Genomic DNA, 17750 nt, shown 5'->3' with positions numbered 1-17750 from the left:
GCGTGCGGGGAGGGGTCCCGGGCCGGAGCGCGGCGCACACGCGTGGCGCACGGCGGGCGGCGCGGCGCGGAGCCGAGGGCACCCGGGCCGGCGCGCAGAGCCGGGGCGGGCCCGGGGGCGGCGCAGACCCCGGGCGCCGGCGGCCCGCGGCGCCCCCTCGCTCTCGGCGCTTGGGGCCGGCGCAGCCCGGGACGAGCGGGGCGCGGGCCTGGGAGGGGATCTGCCCGCGCGCTCCGTCCCCCTCCCCCCCGGACGGGCGGGCGGCCGGGGGGAGGGACGGCGGGCGGCGGCGGCGGCGGCGGCCCGCTGTATATATCTCCGCGCACCCCGCCAGGTCGCGCACAGCGCCCCGAGCCCAGGCGCCTCCCCGCCCCCTTCTCGCGCTCCGCGGCGGCAGCAATAGCAGCAATATGGCTGTTGATGGGTGTTCGGGGTGGTGCCGGCGGCGGGAGGCGCTCCCCCGCGCCCCTGCGCCGGCTGCCCGTTGCTAGCTATGGCAAATGGTGGCGGCGGCGGCGGCGGCGGCGGAGGCAGCAGTCTTAGAATGAGCAGCAATATCCACGCGAACCATCTCAGCCTAGACGCGTCCTCCTCCTCCTCTTCTTCCTCCTCCTCCTCTTCCTCCTCGTCCTCGGTCCACGAGCCCAAGATGGATGCGCTCATCATCCCGGTGACCATGGAGGTGCCGTGCGACAGCCGGGGCCAACGCATGTGGTGGGCTTTCCTGGCCTCCTCCATGGTGACTTTCTTCGGCGGCCTCTTCATCATCTTGCTCTGGAGGACGCTCAAGTACCTGTGGACCGTTTGCTGCCACTGCGGGGGCAAAACGAAGGTAACGCGCGCACCGGGCGCCTCCCCACTGCGCCAGCCCCGCCGCTTCTCGGCGTCCCCTGCAGCCCACCTCCTCGCTCCTCAGCGCGCCGTGCCTCCCTCCATCCTTGCCTGCCTGCCCCTCGCCGTCTTCCCTTCCCTCCGCTCTCCCGGCGCTCGCCGACTGGGGCAGCGGCCGGCGCACCGGGGGTGAGGAGTTGCCCCCAACGGATGCGCTCCGGGACGCGGACGCCCCATCCCGACCTCTTAATTTATTATAGGGTTGTTTGCGGCTGCGGCTGGGGCCAAGATGGGGGACGCGCGCCGCTCGGGGCCGGTGGTGCGGAGTTAGGGAGAGCCGACCAGGCGGGCACCGAACAAGCTGGGGGTCGTGGGTGCGCTTTCCGCGCGGCTCACCTGCCCGGGTGGGCTCCTTGTGGGTGGGCGAGGGGGAGCACGTCAACCCGCACTTTAGAAACCTGTTGGGGAGGTGAGTCCGTGGACTCAGAAAAGGAAAATCCTATAGGCACGGGAGGACATCTTTTGGAACTAGGGAATCCCGAGGGAGGAACGTGGCCAGAGGGCGTGGGGCACCTGGAGGGGCGAGAGAAAGTTGGGGAGTAGCATCCCACTTTTAGGAATGTAGCGAGGTGGCAAGCCTGACGTCCCCTCCCTCTGTGACTCTTAGATATTCTCCTGGAACTGACCCCCGCTCCAAGTTCTTCAGCATCTGTGTTCTCGCCCCCAGGCCACCGCTTTTAGGTCCGCGAAAATGCCACCGACAGCGTGGCGCTGGAGCGGGGGGTGGACCATCGAGAGCCGGCCAAGGCCGCGGTTCTCACGCGAGCCTCCTCCCCGACGTTGTTGAGGTGGCTGGATGTCGGCTATTCCTGGCGCAGAGACGCCCACCAGCACCCAGGCTCGCTACACCTTAAGCACGGTTGCTAGGCTGGCTGCCTGGTCTGTCGCGTCGTGTCCCTAGAGATGTCCTCTCTCCAACCCCCCCCCCCCCCGACTGGCTGAAGGTTCGGGGGGCAGCTTTTCATAGAAAACTGCAGGATAAAAAAATAAAAAACTGGAAGAAATAAAAAAGAGTGACCGAGGTGCTTTCTGTTTAGACCACTTTTTAATCGAGGGGGTCTAACCAGTGCTAGCGTTTTCAGAGGGAGGGGGGATCGGAGAGGGACAGTGAACGGTGCAAGGTAGAAGCAGATCTACGTGAGCGGGAATGCGCACGTCTTTTCTAATAAAGTTAGTCCGAGGACCCCTCAAACTTCCACAGTGCAGAGCAACTTGTAGCAGCCTCCTTAATTGCTTCTGGGAGGGAGTAGCTAAGACAGGGGCTATGGGTGACATATGAGGGTGAAAGGAAGCTCTCTCTTTCTCTCCTGCTCATTAATTATACATCCTGTTGGGTACTGGGGCTCAGCTGTGTTTTGTGGCAGCACATTTGTGTTTTGGAAAATACTGATGTGTTGGAAATAAGGGAGAAAAAGAAAAGCCATCATCCGATCCCTCCTCCTACTTCTCTGAGACCTCCAGATGTTAGCCAGCCAGTTTTCTCTGGAGTTAACCTTCTTGGCCATAGCGGTTTCTCCTTACTTGTCAAGGTGGAAGACCTCTCACATTCCAGAGAAGCCAGCAGGTTACCCAAGATCCTAACCCTGAGACCCCCCTAGACCTGGCCCCTTGCCTAGCCCTCCTGACTGGGCGCCTGTTCATGTTGTTGTTGTTGTTTAGTTGCTAAGTTTTGTTGGACTCTCTTGTGGTGACCCCATGGACTGTAGCCTGCTAGGCTCCTCTGTCCATGGGATTTCCCAGGCAAGAATACTGGAGTGGGTTGACATTTCCTTCTCCAGGGGTCTTCCGGACCCAGGAATAGAACCTGCGTCTCCTGCATTGCAGGCAGATGCTTCACCCCTGAGCCACCTGGGAAACCCACGCTTATTCATAGAGTCGTCTTATTCACACGTCCCTCTTCTCTGCCTCCCCAGCAGTCTTCAGTCTGGGAATGTTTTTCCTTTACGGAGATTCTGTGACTACCCTTGGGGGGAAGAGAAGAGTCGTACGCATCTCAAATGTTTTCTAGACTGGTTTTAGTGAACTTTTAAACAACCTCCTTATCTTTCAGGAACTGGGCAGGCTTGATCATACTGAGAACTTTTTTTTCAGTGAGTGAAAATAAGTTTCAGTGTTTTTGTGATCCTGGGGTTTTAAACGCAGCTTCTGAAGTCTTTTTACTCTAGGAGGTACATCAGTACTACCGCAGCGCCTGTGATGAAATGCTGATTGGATGTTTCATGTAAAGAGTCTCTTTCCTAAATGATGACCAAGCATAACTTCTGTAAGTTTTCTCAAGAAAATAGTTTTTTGGCAGCAATCATTAGAAAAGAACAATCCCTTTATATCAAGCTATATTTTGAAGCTGCAATGCATGCCAAGTTGACATAACCGGAAGTGTCTACAAAGAATCAGCCTGGGACAAGAGATTGCTTGCAGTTGGTAGGGAAGATGTGAGGCCAGTATAGAATGAGATAGGGTTACTTTTTGTGTCTTTAGAGTCCTTTTTAAAAACATGCCTAGAATCACTGCCCCTTGATTTGCTCAATTAAACAAGTGTGTGTAGCCATCTCATTTTGCCCAATAGTAGTTACTTAGGCCTTTTATAAACTTTATAAACTTTCTTTCTACCCTTGAGGTCTGTGTTTTTACTGCAGTCTCTGTTTTTTTTTTCTTTGTCCTTCATTCTTTTTGCTTTCCAAGTATTTAGTAGTTGTCAAGATGCCGTTCAAAAGAATGCATTTGGCTTCAGTTTGGAATAATTATTTTAGTGCTGGGTTTTCCAAGCAAACCAAGGCTGCTTTTCCTCAGTATTCTACCAGCCCTCAGATATGTTCACCCTTATCCTGATTTAGCCCCAAGATGGTCTGACCTGGAGTTAGGGTCTTTTTCACATCTGAAACTCTCGGGGAATAAGCTTCAGCCGGGGCTCTGGAATCACAGCATTTGGCCTCTGGGACTGTACTATCCTTTTTGATCAAAGGAACCTGAAACTGGGTGTACATCAAGAGGCATCTCATCCTTAGTCTCTCTGACCTCCGAATCTCAAATCGTGAATGACTTCACTGTTCTGAAAAGAATGGCACGTGGACTTCTTTAGGAAACAAAAGACAAAAAAGAATCCCATTTTCTCGCTGTTTGGAACTTGGGCACAGTCATTCCGGTACTATATTCTTTGCTGTACTTTTCCCATTATGGTCTTTTTCTCTGATGGGTTTCATCAGAGCCCTCCATTCACTTGGCTGTGACGTTTCCAGGTCGAAGTCAGCCACAGACTGTAGTGAACAAGGAGCTGCTCTGGCAGCCTCAATAAGGTTGTGACCTTGAAGGAGTGGTTTTAGTCTCTCTGGTGTCTTTCCTGCTGTGTGAAATATGGGCTTGGGTTCTGTGAGTGCTAGTACCCCTTCCTGCCCTGGGACTCAGTGGAGGACAGTAGAAGGAGTTGGTGATCTATGGGTAAAGTCTCTAGCTCAGAACACATTTTGCAGTTCTCCAGCTTCAGAGTGCTTATGTGTCTTTATTTCCACCTTCTGCTCTTCCTCCAGCCCACAGGCTGCTTTTCTTTAAATGACTGGGGAAACTGAGGCCAGTTTCCTATGGTGGTGTGGTTTGCTGGGAGGGGCCTCACATGGCCAGACATAGACTCATCCTGTTCTCTGTTCAAGACATCCTCCTTGTAGAAGTTTGTGTTCGATTAAGTCTGGCCTGCATGTAATGAATTATGGAGGTATTGTCTCCATGGCTGTGTCTGAGAAAACAACACGTTTTCTCTGTCAGGCTCGTGACTAATATAAACATCAGATCCCATTACGGCTCGGTGATTACCCAGGGTCTGGCCTGGCGCATCCAATCAGGGCTGGAGCTTCAGAGCCTCAGAATTCTTGATTCCAGATTGGCCCCCGTGCCTCATCTCATCCTGGAGATCGGCGGCACTGGACGACCTTCAGATGCTCCGCTTTGATGGCATCACTTAGGGTGGCCTTGGGAGAGCGCTCAGGTCCCAGGCACCAGGGAGCTGCAGGTGACCTTCCTTGTCCTGAGAGCTTTTTCTCCTTGTTCCTGGCTCTCCCTGTGGAAATGCACGCTTCCATAGAGACACTGCAGTCAGACAGACCCGAGTGCAAATCGTGGAGCCCACGCTTGTTACCTGGGCATCTGTGGCTGGCAGCCCTGTTCAGCTGTTTGTCTTCACCTGTAAGAAGAGTGTGATGATGCTTCCTTTGTAGGTTTCTTATGAGGAGGGACAGTACTGTGTATATACCACCCAGGAAATGCCTGTCACTTAGCAGGCCTGTCAATGGGAGCTCTCAGGGCTTTACAAGGTGGCGAGTTTAAAATTTTCTCCTTGAGTCCTTGAACTTTTGACTCTGGAAGGGCACTGACTACAACAAATAGAACTTTTGAACCAAAGGAGACCTCGAGACCCTGGAGTCGATCGTCCTTGGGTCAAGCATCCAGTTAGGGGTCACACTGAGATTTGGGCTCATGACTCTTGGCTGGTCCAAGTCTGGCAGGTGGGGGAGGGGGGGCCTGGGAAGGCTCCGTGGGCATGGATGTGTACGTGGAGGGGAGCTTGGCAGTTTGGCTAGTGCTTTGATGGTGGGGAAGAGAGTGGATGAGCCTTGCATTGTGCGGCTCCAGGAGCTGCAGGCCTAGCGCAAGTAGAAAGTTTGGTGGCCGTGCATGGCTGTCTAATGTCCCTTGAGAAAGGATGAATTCCACCCCTGCTATCCCCAGCCCAGTGATCACAGACCTGTTCCCCTGAGGCTGTGACAGTTTCCCCGCCGGGGTGCCCTCCCCCCAGTGTGTTCTGTGGAGCACTTGCCCTTGAATTTACCTTGTGAGACAAAATTGAAAGTCAGGGCATAGCTGCGGGCCCTTGGAGAGTCACATCACAGGTTGGGAGAGGTTCCGCTGGAGAGGAATTGGGTAAACTGCCCTTGGCCATGCTCACCTTGAGCAGCTCAGCCTAGGTGTCAGGGTCACTGGGTAGCACCCCAGAGTCAGCCTGTGACCTTGGGCAAAGACTTCGCCACTTTGTACCTCAGTCTCTTCATCTGTATACTAGGGATCGTCCCAGAGCACAGCCCCTTGGGATAGGTACTCTAGGGGACCCCACTTCATAGCTTTTCCTAGGAGGACACCAGTGGCTGCGAACCATGTTCTGGCCCTGCTTCCTGGTGCCCAGGGGCCTGAAGAGCTGCCCTAGTGTGTGGCCTTGGGGAGAAAGGATTCCCAGGGCAAGGATCACTAGGGCCTTCTTTCCTGGATGGGGACATCCCTCTGTGTGGCTGCTACAGGGAGTTCTTGCTTTGGGTCTTTCTCTGACCAGGTCGAGCGGAGCCTGGTGCCGAAGCAGTCAGGTTGGGATTGAATTACAATGCCAGGACCTCCTTCCCAATGTGGGCAGCCAGGGTGTCCCTGCTCACAGTGGCAGTGGCCGTGCTAGCCTGTGAATCACAGCAGCCAACACCATCTTCCTGGGACGTCAGAGCTGTGGTGCGCCTGTCAGGATGCCTCTGTGGTTGGCACGAGAGGGGCCGTGTTGGTGCCGTGATGCCGCAGCTTCTGGAGCCTTGCGGGGAACCCTGGTCTCTGCAAGCCCTATCTGGGGGTCAGGCAGGGTTGGCCTCCCGCAGGACCTCTGACCTGCCACAGCCTTTCTGTGCATAGCAGGGAGCAGATCAAGAGACTGTCCTTTTCTTAAATGCTTCTTTTCTTAAAAAAAAAATTTATTTCTTTATCTGGCTGTTTCAGGTCTTAGTTGCAGCACATGGGACTTTCGCTGTTCACTGTGGCAGGTGAACTCTTAGCTGCAGCTTCTGGGATCTACTGACCAGAGATGGCTCCTAGGCGCCCTGCATGGGGAGCACAGAGTCTTAGCCACTGGACCAGCAGGGAAGTCCCTGAAATGCATCAGGTGGAACGCTGACCCTGGGCACATGGAGAAAGACGCTCGGGGGGCCCAGCCTCAGAGGCAGGGTGTGCACTCTGGGGAGAAGGCTCCAGGGCTGTGCGGTTGGGGTGTCAGATCTGCTCCTCCAAAGGCCAGAGAGAGCATCAATCTGTATTAAGCTCCTGGGGCTTCTCATATCTTACTTGTACACAAATCACCTGGGGAACTAGTGGGATGCAGATTCTGATTCAGAAGGTCCAGGGTGGGGCCTGAGACTCTGCATTTCTCATGAGACACAGGTGCTGGGCAGACCACGCTTTGAGAAGCAAGTATCCGGTCCCTTCCTCAGTCTCCGGGCAGTCCCTCTCTGAAGACAGGGCTATTTTAAAATATGGAAATCCCCATTTCCTCAGCAGTGGGAAGGGATGAGAAGAGGAAGGTTCACTGTGCCAGGACAACCAGGTCGAGAAAACTCGGCTCATGCCTCTCAGCCTTGCTGCAGTTCAGTCTGGACCCTTGCTGCTAAAGCTGATTGTCGGCATGTCTGCTCCCAAGGAACCCACAGCGCCCTTGGTTTGGGCTTGGGTCATGGTGGCCAGGGCAGCGTCCTGCAGATGTGTGGGGTGTGGTCCAGGTGTTGCCCACAGGCTCCCCCTCGTGCCAGTGGGTCCCGCTGCAAGGGGTGAGACTTTCCGAAGTCCAGGATGGCAACTCAGCCAAACCACTTTCTTGCAAAATTAGAGGCTCGTGGTGGAGCGGGGGCTGCTCTGTGGTGAAGCTCCGGGAAGCCAGCTGCTGGCCATCCTCTCCGGACTGTTTGAGGTTGGCGGGCCGCAAAACTGCAGCCCGATTTTCCATAGAGACCCGGGTGGGCCTCCCCAAACCCTCTCACAGAGGCTGCAGTGCGAGAGGGTTGGGCTCAAGACCTGCTCACTGAGTGTGCAGAGATGGGTGGCCCTGAGCTGTGCCGCCCTCCAGGGGTCCTTCTCCAGAATTCCAGCAGAGGCAGTTGGAAGTAGCTCCATTTCTCACCCTGCTGTCCGATTTTTCACGGCTCGTACTGTCAGGGGCTTTTTCCTGGAGATGTGCTTTTTGTGTTGTTCCACTGTCAAAGGGGAGAGCCTGGAATAGACATGTATCTTGAGCATCTTCAGGCTAAATGAAGGCCTTAGCATGATGCCTGGCACATAGTACGTCCTCAAATGATTTTTTTTTTTTTTAATTTGGCTGCACTGCACGGCATGTGGGATCTTAGTTCCCTGACCAGGGATTGAACTTGTATCCCCTGCCCTGGGAGCATGGAACCCCAACCACTGGATCCCCAGGGAAGTCCCAGTCCTCAGATAAATCTTTCGGTTATTGTTATTGTTGTTTTTGCTTTTGTTCCGTAGTAAGTGCATCCTGTGTTCCAGGAACCAAGCTAGGTGCTAGAAGAAAAATAAGCTCCAGTCTGTTTGATGGAGGGGAGGGAAGAATTCAGTTATCTTCTCGTGGGTACACACATTTCTGGTCTCTGAGTTGCCTGCAAACCCGCCTGAGGGCAGGAAGAGTCGAGTAAATATAAGCAAACATGTATGTTGGGTGGGTCCTTTCCACAGTGGTTTTTGAGTGGGCGTGAGGGGAGCTGTGTGGGAATGTTATAGGTACAAACAGAGTTTGCTGCTCTTTAGGGTAATTTCTTAGAAGCTATGGAGAAACTCTGAGTGAAAGAGATGGGTTTGATTCAGTGGCAAAATGATGTTTGAGTCACTTCTGAATTTTGTTTTCATGCCACCCCGGTCTCCCCTGACCGGTGGGTAACAAGAATTAGTTCATGATGAGCACTAGTTCTTAAGCTGTGTGAGTCAGGCAGGGGATGGAAGGACAGCTTCAAAACAACGGCTGCCTGAAGATGGGCTTTGCTTTGTTTGGGGCATTATTTGGTGATTGTCTTTGGGGCATTGTGTCTAATTACATTTCCAGTTTGGAAATGTAATTGGCACTCCGGGTCCAGAATAGATCTACTTAACATCGTCAAGCCGAGCCTCGGAATCATCTCCATATAAGACCTCATTACCTGTGTGACTAATGCTTCTTTACATGGCCAAAAGAGAAATTTACTTTGTATTCTTTATGCTGCTTCACTGCCCTCCCTACTAGGTTTTTCCAGGGGACCAGACCCAGTTGACTCTGGGCCTTTCAAAGGTAGTTAATAGGAACTTCCATGTTCCTTCCTTCTCCCCTTTCTCCTGCTCTTTTTTCCTGACTTCCTTTCTTCCCTAGTGGTTCCTGCCAAGTCCAGGAGCAGAGGGACTGAAGTTTGCAGGTTAGTGGATAGCAAGTAAGGGCTTGATCTTGCAAGTTTAGAAGCATGTGGGATTGTGACATTGTAAGTATAGAAAGGTACTTTGGGGCCGGGGTCCTACCTCCTCTTCAGCACCAGTGCTGGGAGCCCTCTGCCCCATCTCTAGAGGAGACAGGGGTGTTCATGGTCTTCTGAAGTCACCATTCCATGGGGGGCACAAACCCACCCTTGAATGGAAAGGTCTTTCTCCTTGCACTAGCCCCTCTTTGCTTCTGGGGTGTTTCTGGGACATACAGGTAGGTGATGGATTTTGGATTCAGTCCAGTCCAGAAAGGCCCAGGGCTGGGTGGGTTTGGGTGTCAGCAATGACCTTGAGATGTAGAATTCCCTTGACTTTTGTTGCTACCATGCAGGCCACCTTCTTTTTCTTTCTCATGACTCTCTCTAGTCCTTCTACCCCAGAGGTGGTGAAGTTTCCCCATGCCAAGATTTATTTACTTATTTATTTATTTTGGCCTGTGGTGGGTCTTTGTTGCTACATGTGGGTTTTCCCTAGTTGCGGCAAGTGGGTGCTACTCTTCGTTGTCGTTTGCAGGCTTCTCATGCAGGCTTGGGCAGTTGCATCTCCTGGACTCTAGAGTGTGGGCTCAGTAGTTGAGGGGCATGGACTTAGTTCTCTGCAGCATGTGGAATCTTCCCAGACCAGGGATTGAACTGGTGTCCCTTGCACTGCAAGATAGATTTTTAACCACTAGACCACCAGGGAAGTCCCCGTGTTGGGTCTTATTGGAAGCTGGGGTGAGGATTTGGCTGTCCCTGAGCCATCAGGTCACCTCTTTGTAACTGGATCGTGCCTGGCATTTCCAAAGTTCAGCTTCTTTCAGAGTTTAGTACTGGGCTTGGCTGAAAGCAGGTGTGATTCGGGGGTGATGCCAGGAATCCAGATGTGGAGTGCGGATGCTTTGTTAAGCACGAATTGGACTCTGCTTTCTAGGTGTTGGTTGTTCCCAAAGGATGGAGAACAGACAGCGATCTTGAGCCTCTTTTTGGAACATTTAAATACAGCTGCTTCTAGAATTGAAGATTATTCCTCTCCAACTACTCATCTTATCTCTTCTCCTCTGGGCTTCTCTATGCCATTGCTGTCATTCTCCTTATTTTGCTGAGCAGAAACAAATCAGAGCAGAAAGAGAGCATGCAAGAGGGGAGGGTGAAGGAGGGCAGTGGGGGGCAGGAGATGCTCACACAAAGAAAAGTAGAATTTCTCTTCTGGGAACTGGAGGTTAGATAAATATGTAATTGGGTGGATTTTGTTTTTAGTCCCTTCACCTGTGTCTTAATGAATAAATCATGATAAGTGGCCTCACCCCCAAGGTGTGCAGAATGATATAAAGACCAATGGAAAGCGTGCTTTCCCTCCTGGAAGAGTTTAGCTTTTCAAGTGAGAAGTTCCCTCTGATTAACTGCTAACGTGAGGTGTGTGTGGCCCTGTGACCCAGATGCCAGGGGTTATAAGGTTTCTGGGGGCTTTTCTTCTTTGTGCACCTGTTTACACAGGAGCAGCCTTCTTTTCTTAGGGAGAGGATGCTGTTTGAACTTGTTTTCTCTTTACTTGACTTTGGAAAGTAGACTTTTTGTGACTCTGGAAGGGGAAAAAGTAGATGTACAATGATTAGCAAATGGAGAGCTCAGAGATAAGGACCCTGAGACTTGGAGGAAAGATTTGGAAGATGAAAGGGTTTATCCAAGTGCCGGAGATTTTCATGACCAACATTAGCTGGTCACCGCTTAATACATTGTTTGTCTTCTTTGTGCATCTGGGAGCGCTTTCCTCACAGTGCTTAGCGGCATTGATTTAACCGCTCATGAATTACGACCATTTCTCCCGTAGATTGTGGCAGCCACAGCTGACCAGGTGGTAAGATTTTTGAAGAATACAGGAATGGTGTCTTGAGCTGAGCCCATCAGAGAAGTCAGTAATTTGCTTGTCTTCAAGAAATCCATTTCTTAATGTTCGTGTACTACCCTGTCTTCCCTGTAAGATTTCTTTTTCAGTTTGTGTTTCATACTTTTGTCCTTAATCCTAAATACATATATATTCATTGTAGAAGATGTAGGCAGGACGGAGAGGCATTAAAAGAAAAAAGGATACCTCATACCCATCATAATGGCTACTATGTCAAAAGCCCAGAAAACAGCAAGTGTTGGTGAGGATGTGGAGAAATTGGAACCATGGTGCACTGGGAATGCAGAATGATACAGCTACCATGGGAAACTTATGGTGGTTCCTCAGAAAAATTGAAAATACAACTACCATATGACTTAGCAGTTCCACTGCTGGGTACATATCTAAAAGAAGATATTTGCATATTTCTGTTAATACCAGTGTTATTCATGATAGGTGGAAGCAACCCAGATGTCCAAAGATGGATAAATAGATAGACAAAATGTGGTATGTACATGCAATGGAATGTTATTCAGCTTGAAAAAGGAAGGAAATTCTGACGTGTGCTACACCATGGATGCACCTCAAGGACATTATGCAAGGTAAAATAAGCCAGTCATGAAAGGAAAAATACTGTGTGATTCTACTTATGTGAGGCACCTAGATTCCTAAAGACAGAAGTAGAATGGTGGTTATCAGGGGGTAGGAGGATGAGGGAGTTGTTGTTTAATGGATATAGAATTTCAGCTTTGCAGGATGAAAAGGTTCTGCATGGTAATATGAATATACTTGATATTACCAAAAGGACTTCCCTTGTGGCTCAGATAGTAAAGCGTCTGCCTACAATGTGGGAAACCTGGGTTCGATCCCTGGGTCGGGAAGATCCCCTGGAGAAGGAAATGGCAACCCACTTCAGTACTCTTGCTTGGAAAATCCCATGGATGGAGGAGCCTGATAGGCTACAGTCCACGGGGTTGCAAAAAGTCGGACACGACTGAGCAACTTCACTTTAATATTACCAAATGGTGCACTTGAAAATGGTTAAGATGGTTAAGTTTATGTCTATTTTCCCACTAATAAAACTTTTTAAGAAAGGAAGAAAATCCCTCTAAACCCCACTTCCTGGAGTTTGTCATCATTATCTTTGAGCACATTCTTCACTGTGGTGCTCATGTTTGTCGTTGGGGCAGCTGATATCTTTCCTCTAAGGTCTGGTAACAGGCAGTCCCAGGAGAAGTTTCTTGGCTGGCCTTGTTTGGTTCTGATGGTACCCATAGTGAGAGCAGAAGGACGGACCCAGCAGCCCTCTTTCTGCCATCAAGTCTCATTTGATAGTGTGTGAAGTTAAATGACACTGGATTTTTAATTTTTTTGCCTACGTCTTCAGACATGTGATAACTTAGTTCTGGAAGCCATGCCCCCTACATTGGAAGCACAGAGTCTTAACCACTGGACTACCTGGGAAGTTTGTGTATTTTTGATTTTGATATATAAGTAGCTATGGTATCTTAGGCAAGTCATTGTCTCTGGGCCCTAGTTTTCTTGTGTGAAACATGCACTCTGATTCATTTCAGAAAGATTTCAGTAGACAGCTATTTTTTTTTAATTAAAAATTTTTTTAATACCAAAAACATTTTTTATTGGAGTATAGCCAATTAACAATGTTGTGGTAGTTTTAGGTGAACAGTGAAGGGACTCACCCGTACATACACATGTATCCCTTCTTCCGCAAGCCTCCCTCCCATCCAGGCTCGCACATAACATTGAGCAGAGTTCCATGTGCTATACAATAGGTCTTTGTTGGTTATCCATTTTAAATATAGCAGTGTGTACATGACCTTCCCAAAGTCCCTAACTATCCCTTCTGCCTGGCACCATAAGTTTGTTTTCTAAGTTTATGAGTCTCTTTCTGTTTTATAAGTAAGTTCATTTGTATCATTTCTTTTTATATTCCACATATAAGAGATGTCATATGGTATTTCTGCATCTCTGTCTGACTTACTTCAGTCAGTAGGACACTGTCTATGTCCATCTATGTTGCTGCAAATGACATTATTTCATTCTTTTTAATGGACAGCCATTTCTTAAATCAGATTTCAGAGCTATCACTTTTACCTGATAAAGAACCCAAGATTAACTTACCCAAGGCAGTGGGTCCAGGGAGCAGATCTCGTTTCTCTATGAATCCCCAGAGTGAAACTTGATGGACCTGTCCCCAGAACTTCCATATTGATTTTGATGAGGTGGCACATTTAAGAATTACAGTCTGGGGACATAGGCCCCATTGGAAATACCATCAAACTTATCATTAAAAGAAAAAAAAGTCTCAGAAATAGGTTTTTGTGACTGTGCTGTTACTTCAAATGACATAGCCACACTGTTATTGAAGTTTTAGTTTTAATTTCTGGTGTGGGGGAAAGGCTGAAAAAGTCTTAGATTATAGTTGTTGCTATTGTTCAGTTGCCAAGTCGTGTCCGACTCTTTGCGACCCCATGGACTTAGATTATAGACTAGACTATAAACAGTCCACTATGATAGACTGGCTTTGTTGAGGTTGGGAATAAAAAGAAACATCTGATTTGAGAGGAGGTCATGCTTACTTTCATGCTTTTCCTTAACTCGCCCCAGAAGACAACCCCAAAGCGAGAATGTTCATCTCAGTCGTATTCCATGGAGCATTCCAGCGGCCAAAATCAGGGATAAGATGACCACAGTGTCCGTGGCAAATGAGAGAGTGTCCGATAGAATCAGTAACTTCTGAAATGCCGCCTCAAATCATAGTCAGCACGTCGGAACCTGCTGAATAGTCTCTTCGGTTATATAACATTAATCAGATTATGCTACCGGGGCCATGTATTAAATTTTAACTGGTCACAGATACATTCTGTTAATACTTCACAGATCCACAGAGTGCCAGGTAGTTTTGGGGCTTTATTGAGCGAATTGGTGATGATGTAGGACTTGATGAGGCTCAGACAAAAATACTTTCCTTAGATTTTCTGTTATATTTTAACTCTTATTGGAGGGTTGCAGGCATCCTGCAAGTATTTCTTACAAAATAAACTAAAAAATTGAAGACCGTAGTTTGTTTGTTTGTTTGTTTTTTAAACTGTAGTACCGAATAGTTGATTTCTGGCCATGAACCAGTTAGGACAGAGATTTTTTTGAAAGCTCTGGAAGCTTTTCAGTTTCCAGTGACAGGCGATGCAAGCACTCTGTTTTTAATTGGACCCTTCTTTAAGTCAGGAACTGAAATGTTATCATGCAAATCTCTCCTGAGTTGCATGGAAACTAATAAAATCACGAAGATTTCTATTTGTACTCTATGAACACAGACTGTAATGAAACTGAAACAGCCATCTCCAGGGATGATGCTATTTAAATGCTAGGCAAGGCTTGACAGCAGTTTTAATGGTGAAAAGAAAAGCCAGCCAGAGAGCGCTCCCATTCTCTCCTCCCCGCCCCACCGGTGCCTGTTCACCCCTGCCCCTCTTTGCTTCCTGACCTTAGAGAGCTTCGCTCAGAACAGAGACCTGTCATTGTTAGTACATCCTGTCTACCGCCTGTTGTATAAAACAGCACCTGTTCTCAAACATTCTCTCTTGGTCTTTTCTCTCCCTCTTCAGACATTACATTGATCTCCACGCTTACCAGTGCTTTTGTTTTGCTGTCTTTCTGTGTGAACTGGGGTAACTGGCTTTTTAGGGAAAAAATTTTAAGAAACTTTTAAAAATAGTTACTATGGCATCAAGCACTCCTTTAAAATTCCTTATGTTTATTATGTTGCTTACACCTCAGAAGAACCCTGTGGAGTGAACATTTTTTTAAAATTAATTAATTTATTTTTGGCTGCTCCAGGTCTTGGTTGCTGCACGCGGCCTTTCTCTAGCTGTGGTGTGCCAGCTTCTCACACGTGGAGAGCACAACCTCTAGGCATGAGGGCTCAGTAGTTGTGGCTTAGTACCCCGCAGCATGTGGATCGAACCCGTGTCTCCTGCATTGGCAGGCGGATTCTTAAGCACTGGACCACCAGGGAAGTCCTGGAGTGAACATTTTTATGATTCCCAGTTTGCAAATTAGAAGACGAGGCATAAAGAATGTAATTTTCTGTTTCTTTTTTGGATAACAGACTTCGAGCATTTGTGTGTCTGGCAGTTTCTCAGCTCTTTATATGATTTAATCCTCGCCACAACCCAGTGACAGAGGCGGCATCCTCATCGCCGCTTTACAGGTTAGGAAACAGAGATGTGGAGAGGTGGAGTGACTTGCTCAGAGCCACACAGCCGTGAGGGCCACGCCAGGTGTAAATGCAGGCAGTGGGCAGTGGATCCCATGTGTCTAACCCCTGCATTGTCCACCTACAGTCACTGCTCCTGTCCTGGTAGGTGGGCGCTGCTCAGCTCATCCCTGCCACATGTTGAAGGAAACTTTGAAGACCTAGGACTGATGAGAGGATATAGTATGTAGAGAGTCAGGCATCATCCTTAGATAAGATGTGGGATTCCCTTGGACAAGTTCAGAAAGTTCTATACTTTCTGGATAGAAGTGAACCTTACGGGTTAGCTAGTCCTTTGACTCTCTCCTTGTCTTGGTTTCCCTTGCTGGTCAGTGGGTTCATCACCTTTTCTCTAACCAGCAGGCAGGTGTGCTGTGGGCAGTTGTGCAGGTTGCTCACTGCACAACTGTAGGGCTGCTATGACATTCACATCAAATAATACAAGACTACACATTATGGAATAGGGCACATATACCATATCCCTGTGATGAGGTGTAGGTGGAGGCATCGAATACATATTGGGGCATTTTTCTGATTATGAGTCTTCCTGGAAGTTTTGGATAAAAACATAGTTTTAATATTAACACATATACAGAAGCTATTAGGAGTAGGATGCAGAATTCAAATGTGTTTTTAAAAATCTTGAGAAATGGGCAGGAACAGAGGTGCAGATGCAGAGAACGGACTTGTGGACACAGAGGGGAAGGATAGGGTGGGATGAATTGAGAGGGTATCGTTGACGTGGATACACTTTGCTCTGCTTAGTTGCTCAGTCATGTCCGACTCTTTGCAACCCCATAGACAGTAGCCGGCCAGCCTCCTCTGTCCATGAGGATTCTCCAGGCAAGAATACTGGAGTGGGTTGCCGTGCCCTCCTCCCAGGGAGCTTCCCAATCCAGGGATCGAACCCAGGTCTCCCGCATTGCGGGCAGATTCTTTGCCATCTGAACCACCGGGGAAGCCCAGGAATACTGGAGTGGGTAGCCTATCCCTTCTCCAGCGGATCTTCCCGACCAGGAGTCGAACCGGGGTCTCCTGCATGGCAGGCGGATTCTTTACCAGCTGAGCTACCAGGGAGTGTAAACTAGATGGCTAGTGGGAAGCTGCCGTGGAGCGCAGGAAGCTCAGCTCAGTGCTCTGCAATGACCTGGAGGAGTGGGGTGGGGCAGGGGTGGGAGGGAGGCTCCGGAGGGAGGGGGTCTGTGTACACTCACAGCTGACTCACACAGTTGTATAGCAGGAACCATTGCAACATTGTAAAGCAATTTTACTCCAATTAAAAAATAAATTGAAAAAACAAAAGCAAACCCTCCAGAGTTATGTGTGGGAAGGGCAGGGGCACTCATTCAGGAGTGTATGGAGGAGTGAGATAGTTTGACACCCACCAGCAGAGGCTTTTCTGTAGACTCTGAACCAAGCATCCTGATGTGGAATGATGCCCTACATGCTATTTGCTCATATCTCAAGCTCTGCAACTGTGTTATTAAAAGAATGGAAATTCTATGAAAAGCAAATAAATATCTCTGAGTTCCCTGGCCTGCTATAAATAAAGTGCATTTCAAATGTCGGTGGGCCAGAGAATTTAATCTGCACACTCAGAAGGAGGTAGTGGTAACTTATTCAGTGGCTGTGAATCTTCCCTTGCCTTGGAAAGATTGATCCCTTGCCCCCTTCACTTCCATGGCCTGAAAATACATTATTGTATCACATTATGGATTTCTTTCTAGACCATTGGGCATTGTGGCCTTTTGCCTGCCAAACCCCATGCACAGAATATTTGGTAGCAGATATGAATGGGTCAGTCCATGGATCTTTATCAGTGTGGCCCTTTTTCCAGGGACGCAGGGTTGTGTAAGACGTAATTTCCTCCCTGGCAACACCGGTAGCCACATTGCATGGTTCTGGGGTACCATTCCCATCACAATCATGAATGATGCCCCTGGAATTGTGCACTGTGCAACCCACACGTCTATACGTGTGACTCTTCTAGGCATCTGGCTGAGTGAGTATAATACAAGTGAAGTTAAAAATGCAGTACAAGGTCCATAATTCTTAAAGGTCAAACAAGTAAGAGAAACATTAAGAACCTGAGAGTCCAAAAAGGTGGACAGCCCTGAGAATTGGTCAGAGTGGGGGTGGCCAGAGAGAGTCCACTGGGGATGTGGGGTTGTGAAAGTGGACCCAGCCTGCCCATCCCTAGGCCTGGCCTCCAGGACAGGCTGTTTCCATGACTTCTGAGCACTGTGACTTAGGAGGCCTCCCGCGCTTGTTCTTAGCATGAGCTTTGGAGAAGGGTGAAAGCTTGGGTGCCTGCCCATGTGGGTCCATGAGCAAGGAATAACAGGACCCCGAGGATCTGGAAAAGTCCTCAGTTGCTAGCTATGCTATTTTTAGCTCCCTCCCACAGCCTCTGCTGTCTCCAGGTGTTTGTCAGCAGGGCATCCTGTGCCTGGACGGAAAATGGCTGTGGGAGCTGAGG

General features: G+C 49.3%; 1 protein-coding gene across 7 annotated transcripts in view; it reads left to right on the top strand.

The window, feature by feature from the left end:
* The first annotated feature begins 349 nt into the window (after nt 1-349).
* KCNMA1 (potassium calcium-activated channel subfamily M alpha 1) overlaps nt 350-17750 on the top strand; it is a 755545-nt gene continuing 738144 nt past the window's right edge. For 6 of the 7 annotated variants that reach the window (XM_061161908.1, XM_061161907.1, XM_061161903.1 and 3 more), the window contains exon 1: nt 350-832. In XM_061161908.1, coding sequence (XP_061017891.1) covers nt 494-832 — 339 coding nt within the window. In that variant the 5' untranslated portion in view covers nt 350-493. Of the gene's footprint in view, nt 833-1498; nt 1608-17750 lie in introns of those variants that run through there. The other variant, XM_061161906.1, reaches the window with a different exon arrangement.

This window comes from Dama dama, chromosome 15, assembly GCF_033118175.1.
Source record: "Dama dama isolate Ldn47 chromosome 15, ASM3311817v1, whole genome shotgun sequence".
NCBI classification, from domain to species: Eukaryota; Metazoa; Chordata; class Mammalia; order Artiodactyla; family Cervidae; genus Dama; species Dama dama.
Note: the sequence above shows the minus strand (reverse complement) of the source record. Positions and strands in the feature narration are given on the sequence as shown.